This window comes from Hippocampus comes, unplaced genomic scaffold (assembly GCF_001891065.2).
Source record: "Hippocampus comes isolate QL1 unplaced genomic scaffold, H_comes_QL1_v1.1 scaffold104, whole genome shotgun sequence".
Classification (NCBI taxonomy): Eukaryota; Metazoa; Chordata; class Actinopteri; order Syngnathiformes; family Syngnathidae; genus Hippocampus; species Hippocampus comes.
This window is the reverse complement of record NW_017806072.1, coordinates 160,346-172,410: the sequence shown is the minus strand read 5'-3', so window position 1 is coordinate 172,410 and position 12,065 is coordinate 160,346. Positions and strand designations below refer to the sequence as shown.

The window sequence follows — 12,065 nt, the reverse complement described above, 5'->3', positions numbered from 1 at the left end:
TGGGCAGTCTCCCTGTCCAATAAATCTGTGGGTCTACCCCAGGTGGCAAGGGGTGCATGTCCATGTTGACTATATATTTTTTTTTTTTTTTTTTTTATGGTATATTGCCAAAATAGAACATTTCCTTCTGCGCTCCAACATGTTTTGGAGTTCAAATATTCAATGTACAGTGTTCTCATTGTCATTTCTTAGCAACGAAGACGTGACCGTTCTATTTTCAGGAGAGTAATGTATTTTCTGCAGGTTATTTACAGTGTATCTATGACATGTCTGCACGGTGTAAACAACAGGGTCTCTGCATTCAAGTCATATTTTCATTTCACCTTCTCACAGCACGATATTTGATCCAAATGTAAGAGGGAACCGCGGTAAAAATAAACTGCAAAACACATAATGGTCCCTGAATGTAGCCAGCACACCCTGACAAACAAGCCTAAACCAAACTGCTCATCCACATTAGGTTACAGTACGGAGCTTCGGCTGCATTGTGCTTGTCAGCGATGGTGAAGAAATGCTGTCTTTGTCTGTTGCAGGGGTTTATGGGTACCTGACATTTGGGAAGGATGTGAAGGCCGACATTTTGATGTCATACATGGGCAATGACATTCTGATGCTCATTGCCAGACTCCTCTTTGGAGTCTCTATTATCACCATCTACCCCATCATTCTGTTGTTGGGCAGGTTAGGTGCATTTCTCATTAGTGTCACCTTTATTTGGTTGATTTCTCACAATTTGAAAATCTACAAATGCAATATTATATCTCCTCTCTAATATCAATGTTTTATGTTCACTCTTCAAATTCCATGTCTCTATGGAATTTGTTTTTTTGCACAAACGGTAAGATCAGTGATCCAGGACCCTCTGCTGAGTTGGTGGCGGAGGCGTGGCCGCGTGGTGACGGTCAAGTTTGAAAGTCGAAGTCGGTATACGCTGACGTTCCTGTGGATAACTGCAACACTTCTCATTGCTGCGTTTGTACCAGACATCAGTAAAGTCATCAGTGTCATTGGTGGGATCAGTGCCTTTTTCATCTTTATCTTCCCAGGTATTGCCCTTGTTTTGCGTCCACTTTTTCTTACATGTTAAACTATACCTACCAAAATCCTCTGTGTGTTTGACTAGGACTTTGTCTGATGTTTGCCATGCAGACCGAGCCAGTATCTTGTAAAACCAGGTGAGACAATTATTTGTTTGTTTGGGTGGTTCTGTATCGTGTCACATCCGTCCAAGGATTGTCTTGATCTAGCTAGCTAAAGGCTTTGGGCTCCGTTTTTGTGACTGGCATTAAACCTTCTTACTCTGCGGCTTAGATCCACTGCTTGTCATTTCAGATTCAGATAACTTTATTTATCCCCGTGGGGCAATTAGAGTTTTTTCAGCTAATTGTAGGCCAGCAGATTTGCGAGAGGGAGGGCTGCACCGCTGTAGGAGTGGTCACAACCGATTTCAGTCATAAAGGTTCGGATTGAGTTTCTGATATCAAATTGTCACTTGGCCAGGCGCATCTCCAAGACATCTCCTCCTGCTGGCCAGTCAGCCAAATTGGCAAACATACACAAAGCGAGCCTTGCGGCAATATGAAAATCTTTTGCACCACTGTACAGATGTGCTGCATGAAAACAGAGCCAATGATCTTCAATAGACTTAATATGTTTGTGAGTCAGACCTGCCAAATTGCGTGAATATGGCACCATACTCAAAAATGTTTCAGATTAAATTATAAATGAATGACGTTTTACTGATTGACTAAGCATGCAAATAAACATCTTCATCTTTTCTGAATCTTTCACCCTTTCAGAATTGTCCTCACACTTTGGGGAGTGGTCACACTGCTATGTGGGGCTTTCATCTTTGGCCAGAGTACCACTATCGCTGTCATGCAGCTCCTCGGAAAGATCTGACGCTTAGGATTAGATTTTATCTTGCCAACCCACAACACTGAAATTCTTTTAATTTTTCAAAATGACACCCTGATGAATATCTCTGACTTATTTCCGATTGTGATGAGAAGTTATGATGTCGTCACTGCAATTGAATCTCACTCTTCTGCCACATAATCATTTTTGTGCAGCAGAAATATATGCTGTGATCCTGTGTGGCCAAAACAAAAAGCTTGGGACCAGGGTGCTGTCAATATGGACAGCTTTTCCAAATTCAGGGTCTGTAGCTGTATTTCACCGTACAGTAATTCTAACGCAAGTCAATATGGTCCCAGTTTGAAACACACACTATTGTATAAAAAAAAGACTTGGACGCTTCATGCTGTCAAGATGGGTATTTTTGGAGGGTGGAATTTCAGTCTGCATATATATCGCAGGGTACAGACATCCAATAGTTGTAATTGGTGGCAACCTAAGAACCTGACTTCAGTGTTTTCCTCTCTGTGAAAGAAGGTGTATAAAATAACATTTCTCGTGTGTGTGTAAAGTGTTGTGAGTGGTTGTATCTTGATGTTTCACAGACAAAAAGAATAAAGAATAGTGCCTGAAAAGGAGTGTGGTGAAGAAGAAAATCTTACTGAATCCCACCTCCCTTTCTCATCCATGTCGTTGCAAGTTTCCAACAAGCTCCTTGGGATTCTTCTGACAGGTTCAAGTTCCAAATTAAGGCCTCGATATTGCTCAGGCAATCATAGAAAAATAATCTAGAGACTGAGATGTTCAAATCTTGTGTGATGGTCACTTGAAAAACCAAACAGTACCAGAAATGGTAAAACTCGTACATCAACAAAATAGTAGAACGGGTAAGGAATATAAAATCCCTTACTCAGTAGACAATGAACCATGAAGGCAAAACACACACACAAAAAAGAACAAATAAAAAACAAACACATTTAACATAAGCCAAGCAAACAAACGTGCTGTGCTTTAAAAGGCAAAATCAGGAAAACTTCACCATGCCCAAATATTGGGAGACCTAAACTAACTGTAATTTCTTCTATGGTCAACTTCTTGTTGTTCATGTATACAAACCCAGTTGACAAGCAAACGGTAGGCCCTCATCTGAAGTCAAACCTTTTCCTTCCACCCATTTTCTACACCACTTGTCCTCAGAGTTGCCGGTAACTGGAGTCTACGCCTATCTTGGTTGACTTTGGTTAAGAAACGGGCGCGTACTAGGTCCCAGTCCAATTGCAGGGAACCGATAGATGCTCACATTTAAACATATGAGCAATTCTGAGTCATGCCTGTTGATGAGAAGTGGGAAGAAACACCCCAAGTAAACACGGGGAGAACACGCATACGTTACGCCGAGTTCTTCCAACGGAAATTCGAAACAATAGATCTACCGACTTTGCGAGAGAGATGCTAACCGCTAGACTACAGTGTGGCCATTTAAATATTGTGTGTAGTGTGCTTCATATCCGGTCAACGTCTGACATCGGCATCTCAAAAAAGGAAAACATTTTATATCAAGGCCGCAAAGCCATTTCATTTTTATAGCTTTATTGAATTTGCATCACTCTACATTTTCTAGAATATAATACTTGCATCCCTTCAATGTCTACGAGATCTGTTTTACAGAAACATACATGAAGAATTAATAGTTAAACAATCTCAGAAAATGGAATATTCATCTTTGTATGCCACTTTTTCTCGTCATACAGATATATAGAATATATTTTAGTCTCTTTCACCTTCATACTTTAGGACTACTAGAAAAGAAAAGAACTTAAGATATGCACCAAACCCATAAAAGGAGTAGCATGGCCTAATACTACGGCAAAGAAGTTACTTGACATTCAGTTGACATGCACTCAATTGAAGAATATAAAAGAACACAATCACAGAAGGAAATAAACGTAGCCTTGGGAATGGCAAATTTGGCGAATTCCTGACTTGGAACCTGGAATCATGTACTAAGACTCGTTGAGGTAAACCCGGTGACATCAGCTCTCAGCATTTGGAGGGCTGTCGCCTACGTGAGGCCAAGTCTCCATGTTCCGGAACTGCGTGTCACGGTCAGTCCTTGAAGTCGGGAAACATTCAGTCAAGGCCTGTTTCACTACATTTCAAAGGCATTGCTATTTCATTTGATGACGAAGCACAAGTTGCACTCAGGATATACAAAGGAAAGAATCGGAAGAGGTGGCACTGTGAACGACTATCTGGAATGTTCTCAACGGGGAACACTATTGGCATTCATCAACCTAATTGGAGCGGGCACGTTGAACAGGAGCCGTTACGTCGTTGGGCTGCAGTGACTTGAACGTTTCTGTGTTGTCAAACTGTACATGGTGGTTTTATGACATGTAAACATTGAACTGTCCAACGAGCCTCTCCTCCAAATACAGCAGCTTTCTCCACACAGATTGGACCCAGATCCGATTGGCACAGAAGCATCGATTGTTATTGTAAAATGAATGAATGCCTCTCTGACAGTGGAAATGACCTTTGTAAGGCAGAGTATTCCATACGTTTGTATTTGATTTCGTCATACTGTGAAATGGGGTGTAAATGCTGTCATAAGGCCAGCGAAACCGCCAATTTCTTGATCGAGATGTGATCCTCATGAAATTGTTGTCAAGATTAAGCAGTAAACTGGCTGGTTGATCTGCGACAAAATCGGCATGTTAAATAGTCATCCGCTAGCAACTACAAAGTCACAATATTGATCCATGTTAACCCTTTTCAGGGACAGCGGTTACTACAGTGGACAGCTTATCAGGTTACAGGTTATTATTTGTGCATGAAAGGGTTAAACTGAGCCTTTTCAGACATTATCAACTCCTATTTGGGCTCATATAGATTTGACCATGGTGCCGATCGTTTATTTGTGTCAATGTGATGGGGCTCACCAACGTTCTTAAGGTATCAATTTTCCTACTTCTGACCTCAACCCAGAGCAGACCAAAGTTGATTAGAGAGCCAACCTCTGCAAGGTGTTCAGTTAATTTTTCCTCCACTTAAACCGTAATATACCATATTTCATTCAATCGTGGCCATTGCTTTGTCAGCTGCACTAAGTACCAGCCAGTCATTTCTTTGTGACTTCCCGTTACAATGGCAGTGAAATGTGTCACAAAAGTTGGTGTCAGCGTGTCCTTTTCTCTCAGTTTCTTTCAATAATGCAGTGCAGTTGGAGGTGAAGTAATTGTTCCCACTTTTCTTTTTGAACGTTCCTACCTGAAGAAACCCACAAGGTGAGATAGTTTTACAAGCCCTGCAGTGAGTGAGACATGAACTGGACCGGCATCTTGATTCAAGTTTTAGTTCGCAGCACTCTCATGGTTATTTTGGTTGTATGTTTATATGTGTTATTGAAGTGATTTGTTTACTTTCAAAGCAGTTTTCACATCTTGCTTTGTCTAAAGAATAGAGCCGGTTTTTATTTTGAATATGTATTTATCAAACAGGATCTGTGAATGAATATTTAAGGATGTTCATGTTTCTTGTTAAGTCAGCTACAATTTATGAAATTACAAACTGCATGCCAAGTAACGACAGTTTTTCAAATATTACATAGTCGGTGTTTGAATCTAATTTAACTGGCATGAATGTAACATTACTTTGCTTCCAGTGAGATAAAATGTGAACAAACATTTTTAAAAATATCAAACCTTTCCGTTGCAGGTCATGATTATTAAGGCTTTTACAGTCTATGTCAGGAGTTTCTGAAACCAGCGCGTGAGAAGCCACTGCCAGTTTCACTGAGAAAAGATTTGCACCAGAGCACTAAAATATTGAAATAATACACATAATTCATATTAGAACAGTATTATTCACACATACAAGCTCTACCCACCTTACACAGCGAATACAAGCAATTGATCATCATTGTAGACTAGTATGACACAAACAGCGCAATAAAACAAGCCAAAAAAAAAAACAAAACAGGTTTTATAGACTCTCTCTCGTCTCTTCTGTTTAGGTAGCAACACAGACTCTTAATCCAACAGTGACGACACAGCTCACTTATTTATTTATTTAACCCTGATGTTAAAGCTAAGCGATTAACCCAGCCGCTGGGGGGCAGTGCCCTCCCCTGGGGGTGCACTGTTCCCCAGTGCCGGTCCCAAGCCCGGAGAAATGGGGAGGGTTGCGTCAGGAATGGCATCCGGCGTAAAACTTTTGCCAAGACGACCATGCGAGTTGGTAGGACGGTTTACAGGGGCGGATGGAAATTACTGACTCGCTGTGGCGACCCCTGAATGGGGATGTGCCGGAAGGAGAAGAAGAGTTAAAGCTAAGCGATTCAATTGTAAATCCCCAAAATAACGCGCCACCTCCACCAAACAAAAAGTGAAGCTCCGAAGGAAACTTTCAAAGTCTACTTGATAATATTGACCATCCGCAGGACACTGTTGTTTGTGGTTCCTGTTCCAGCTGCAAGTGAAATGATTAAACCTCCACTGCAAATGACATTTCTTTTCAAAATGTACATAGATGCAAAGCTTGTTGACTACCTTTCAGTGGACATGCCTCATTGTGTTCTTGTGAAGACATGGCAGCGGGCTACACAGATATATTTCCTCCCTCGGGGCAAAAAAGGCTGCTGCTCTCATAAGGTATTTCATTTCACTGATATCCTCCACAGCAGACATTACAATGATGGTCCTCTGAGAGCCTATATTATTGATAAAAGTAGTATTATTCTCTTGTCGGTCGATGGATGTGAACTGTCAGTCATTTATATAGTGTGTTGGAGGTCATACTTGGAAATTTTCCGATAAGAAAGCGGAGTTCATCCAAGTATGCTACTTTACAAAAAACTCATCAAGCTCTCAAATTCCAGTGCAACATGGTTGGCCAAAGTGGTTATTTATTACATATTTCAAAATATGTAATTGAAATTTGAATTTTAACCAGAACCTGTGAATACGATGATAATGTTTTTCTGAAGTCCAATTGCTTTTCTTAATTAGCTGATTGAAGGGTCATATTGCATTACATGGTGAGAGGAAGGGTTCAGCAATTCCAAAGTGATGGTCATGCTGTAAGTCGGAGGTGGATACTGAAGAATGATCATATTTTGTAGAGTCAGTTGTGGATATCAAACTTAAAATTCAAAACAAGAGCAGCGAGTTGAGCCGACCTCTGCCAAGGCTGAACTCCTGTGTCCTGCATGTGGCGATCTACCATCAAACATGAGTCAGCACTTTCTCCGTGCCGTATATCCCTTTCAAAAGATTTGGTGAAACTGGGTTGAATACATCATATTAAAAAAAAATCATCATGATGAAGTAAAAACAGATTTTTCAACTCCTTAATTAAATATAATGCAATAAGCAATTGTTGTAATCAGCCACGTCGGCATTCAGTTGTGTTGACTTTTTGGTGGACTTGCGCAGCATTGGTGAGTTTAGTCATTTCGAACATATGGCACCTGCTGTACATGTGACCTGCTTTAGGAGGTCCCTTTATGACTATGACATCAATTTCAATTTGAGAAAGTTTCATACAAAAAAAAATGAATCAGATTCATTAGGCTAATTTCATGGCTAACAATCAGTTAATTTAGTCTGGAATTTTTCTTTCTCAGGTGGGCATCGTCAGTACGGTCAGGCCATTATTGAGCTGTCGTTAGTATTTTGGGCCCGCCCAGTCCGTCCGAGTCGTCGGCATCAGCCACACCGCGTCGAAAATTGACTTGCCAATATTATGTCACACTTAAGGGCCGCACACCTGACAGCAAATGTATATACTTAAAAAAATGTGAACATAAGTGTTGTTTCCTTTTCAGTCCCGCAGACCTCAGTGACATGTGTCCCATATTGTTCTTATTTCAACAATTTCCACACTGCGTGTTTGTGCGTGTGTCCTCATTTTCGTTTTTTTCTTTATTTGGCTGCGTGTCGACTTGTGCGGCGCCTGTGTGCGACGTGGAAATGATGTTCTCGACACCGATTGGCTGTCGCCAACGAGGGATGGACTGGGCCCAGGTGGGTCAGCCGGAAACACTGAAACAGAAACAGTGTTGAACTGACAGATCTTCCATCAATCTAAAGCCCACTTCTTTACAATTGAAAAATATTTTCCGAATGAGCTAATTTAAAGAAGGATCAAGTTAAAGGTTTTAGTTACTGTACCGCAGCCATCTGCGTCCCGCGTCCCGCGTCCTAGATGCATAATTTTCCCGCCAGACGCACAGTTCCAAATAACGTGCGTTTTTGGGACGCAAGGAAATTTCTTAGTCAAAAAAAAAAAAAAAAAAAAAGGACGGTAAATCTTTTTTTCCAGAAACGAACACAGTTTGACAATCGCCGCCATTGTTGTTTTGATCTCGCGTTAAATAATCTCGCGTGACGAGATTACCGTTCTCGCGAGACGAGATTAGCGAGATCGGCCTTCACTTCATGGAAAGCAGACGATTGCCAAGTTGTGTAACGTTAAAACAAGTTTTGCGAACAAGTGTTGCGAAAGTTTATTGCCGAGATATGAACTCAAAGACTGAACCATGGGATGAAATAAGAACCTATTTCTCAGCAAATCTTGTATGCCGGAATTATTTAAATTTTTGCACCATTTATTTATTAGAATAAACCTATTATAAATGTATGTTGTTGTTTGTGTTATTATCAGATGCAATTGAATAAGTGGACCATTTCAGAATTCGAAATTTGGGACTCTCTAAATTCCTTAATGGGACTCATACTTTTCTGATCAGTGAGTCCCTGAGATTCGCAGGGCTCAACTTGTAAAATTATCACTGCTACTGTATAAATGGATTTGGTCTGCGCAAGATGATGTGAGGATGATGTCAAAGTGTGTGGTCAGCTACACACACTAACAACAAGAAAAAGAACTTCCATCATTTCCAGAATGGTCCCGTCTACTTCTTGACCAAATGTGAAATGAGGATGTTATATGGACTCACGTCGACATGGATACACTTTCTAGAATACACTTAGAGCGTGTTTCAAAATGGCCACATTGCCAAAAGGACTTTCCAGAGTCATTCGGGTTCCTGCTACATGAAAATTTTAACCCAAAGCTCCATGCTACATTACAAACTCCCAACCGGCTAGAACATAATTAATGAATTGACCATATCATAAATATTAAGAAGTAAACCACAATGTTTGGATGCAAATGTACTTTTGGAAAATGCACTTTGTTCAATTGTCACTGCCACCATACATTTGCACTGTGTAAACATATTATTTCAAGAAGTTTGGAGGGATGTGAGGGAAGTGAGGAGGAGGGGAGAAATGCGAGGAAAAGGTCAAAAAGTTGGTGTCCAAGAGTCTTGGTGTCGAGTCGGATCCGTTCATGCTCAGGCCTTGTTCACGCTGCACCAGGCGGCTGCGGAGAAACAGGACGAAGAGGTTTGGACAGACAGAAAGCGGAGAGAACTTCACAGTGCAGGAAAGAAGTGATGGATTAAAAAAACAAGTGTTTGAAACGTTGCCTCACAGAGGCAATGAATCCATTTCAACAAGGTGGCTTCCTTCCAAGATTCAAGTACCGGTACACGAAGTACAAAGCAAAAATTGTCACTCAACAGTACACACAAACAAAATACACAAACAAAATTTTATTTTATTTTTTCCAAGATGGCGCCCGGGCTGCCGGGATAGGCAGCCATTGGCAAGTGTTTTTTGTCTTGTTTTGTCACATGGTGTTGTTGTTACGTCGTGTGGACCTGATGTGGACTGTTTTCAGCATTTTTGGCCATAACATTCGTCAAAGAAGAAGAATCTGTGCTTGGTGGTTGTGCCTTCTAGGCAGCACACGCGTACCAGCACTGATTTCTTGATTGGGAGGAATGTCGGCGCCATTTGACTGTCGTTACTGGACATCCCCGGGGGGCTTGTGTCTTGCGCCTGAAGTAGGCAGCATTTTCACAGCCCTGCTTTGTTCAGCGAAAAGGTCGGTGCTGATGGACAGTCTGCGGCTGGATGGATGCATGGATTGAGGAGCCGACGATGAGAAGAAAGGAGCGTCAGCGCAGAGCGCCGATGTGTATGTGGAACTGGGAGTCGCGGCTTGGAATTGAAGCGGACTTACATGGGACAGGAGAAGAGAGCCAATCTCTCTTTTTCGCTAATGGATGCTACAGGTTCTTGTTGCTTTCAAGCTTAGCTTGTAGCAGACGTGTGCACATTGCAGCATGACGTCTTTGATCCACTGGTGAAAAGGACACTTTGATTCGCTCCTCTTTTATCTATAACTGCTTCAGACAACAAAGTGTATGCAGGAAAGTGGTTAAGAGTGCACGATTGTCTGTGTCTCATGTGTTGTTTTGTATTATTTTGTCATTTTTTTGTTAACTTTTCTTTTGATGGCGGCGCGGACACCCGCAGTGGCTCCTCTTGTTTTATGTTGAGAGGGAAGAAATTTCATCTGTGCTGTATGTTACACATACAGTACATTTGACAATAAAGTTTATCCAATCCAATCCAATTCAATCCAATACTGTAGTCGTAGTACTAGACAAATAATAATGCAAATCTATTAGCTGTTTTGTTTGATTTGTGTTGGTATTGACATCATTTTTCTGTATTTGTGCATTTATAATCGTGATAAATTTGTTGGTATTGGACCAATGAGATTGTCACTGTATCACACAAGTCATGCTGACATGTAGTCATTTAATTTTATTAGTTTGAAAAAGCTTATTGAAATGTATCAAGTGTGCCTTATCAACCAATTTTACTTTAATGGCATCCTTCATTCTGTACTCTGAGAACTAAATACCATATTTCCTTCAAGAGTAATGATAGGTTGGTCAACGGGGAATTGTTACCTCAGTGTTCTGATGTAAATGGAATCTGTCACTGACTCACATTAGCGGTTTCCATTTGCATTTTCTTTTATTGATGGTTCCTGGCAATAATGCAGTGCAGTTAGATGTAGAATTAGCAAAGCGCCCTGCTTAAATAGCCTGGGTGAAAAAGACAATCATGAGCAACTGAGTGGTGTACGATTGCAAGAACATGAGAATTAATGTATATTACTTTTATGTGCACCATCTTTTCCGCATTATAAGGCGTTTCAGAGTATATCGTGCAGCTTCAATGAATGGCCTATTGTAATTAAAACTGTTTTCAAATTTTGGGTGAATTGCATTATAAGGCACAAATAATAGAAGTCAAAGGAGTGGCTGTGGTTGTCATTCATCCACAAGTTGGGGCTACGCTAAAGGGAATACAATACAATTCAACACAGCTTTATTTATATCGAGCTTTCACAACCGCTGCAGCTGTAACAAAGCGCTTTACAGCAGGGGTCCCCAACTGCCGGTCCGCGGACCGGTACCGGTCCGCAGGGCATTTGGTACCGGGCCGCACAGAAAGAACTTGCCTTATTTCCGTTTTATTTGTTTCGGAATACGAAATGTGTTTTATTTTGAAAAATTACCGGATTCTCTGTTACATCCGTCTGTGTCACGCTTGACTCACGTCAAGCCACACTTCTCGGTCACGTGACCGATGACGCTCATAAACAAAACGCTGAAGCCCGCAAAATGAGTAAAAAAGCTGCTTGGAGATCGCAAATGACGGCGGCCTTAAAAGTACGTTCGAAACAACTGGATCAAAGTTATGGCTGAATACTCTGAGATCGCCACAATAGCACTGTTGCTATTTCCGACATCCTACCTGTGTGAGGTGGGGAGTTTATGCAGCTACTTGTGTTTATTATTATATTTCGAAAACACCACAGTTTTCATGCAGCTCATACCATATTATTTTGTCGTATTAATCCGCCACACCTTAAATGCCGGTCCCTGAAAATATTGTCTGACTTAAACCGGTCCGTGGGGCAAAAAAGGTTGGGGATCCCTGCTTTACAGAACATTTAAAATATTACGTCCAAGAAATCCTAATATTGATCCACATATAAGGTGCATCGGATGATAAGGCGCACTGTCGGCTTTTGAGAAACTGATTGCTTTTAGTTGCGCCTTATAGTGCAGAAAATACAGTGTATGTATGTATGTACAGTATGTTTTTTATATATATATATATATATATATACAGTCAAACCTCGGTTTTCATACATAATCCGTTCCAGAAGGCTGTTTGAAAACCGAAATTGTTCGAAAAACGAAACCACGCTCTTTTGAAAATAAAAATGTTTATTGAACACGTCTGCTCACAATGGAAAGCAACACGAGGAAG

At 40.9% G+C, this 12,065-nt stretch overlaps 2 protein-coding genes across 2 annotated transcripts in view; one reads left to right on the top strand and one right to left on the bottom strand.

Annotated features, from left to right (window-relative positions):
• Nucleotides 1–2,259, top strand: part of slc38a8a (solute carrier family 38 member 8a) — an 18,044-nt gene extending 15,785 nt beyond the window's left edge. The window contains exons 7-10 of the mRNA XM_019893914.1: nucleotides 534–681; nucleotides 844–1,046; nucleotides 1,124–1,175; nucleotides 1,800–2,259. Of these exons, the coding sequence (XP_019749473.1) occupies nucleotides 534–681; nucleotides 844–1,046; nucleotides 1,124–1,175; nucleotides 1,800–1,902 (506 nt within the window). The 3' untranslated portion in view covers nucleotides 1,903–2,259. The remainder of the gene's footprint in view (nucleotides 1–533; nucleotides 682–843; nucleotides 1,047–1,123; nucleotides 1,176–1,799) is intronic.
• Nucleotides 2,260–8,602: 6,343 nt separating this feature from the next.
• necab2 (N-terminal EF-hand calcium binding protein 2) overlaps nucleotides 8,603–12,065 on the bottom strand; it is a 111,531-nt gene continuing 108,068 nt past the window's right edge. Inside the window, exon 13 of the mRNA XM_019894239.1 lies at nucleotides 8,603–9,246. Coding sequence (XP_019749798.1) covers nucleotides 9,218–9,246 — 29 coding nt within the window. The 3' untranslated portion in view covers nucleotides 8,603–9,217. The remainder of the gene's footprint in view (nucleotides 9,247–12,065) is intronic.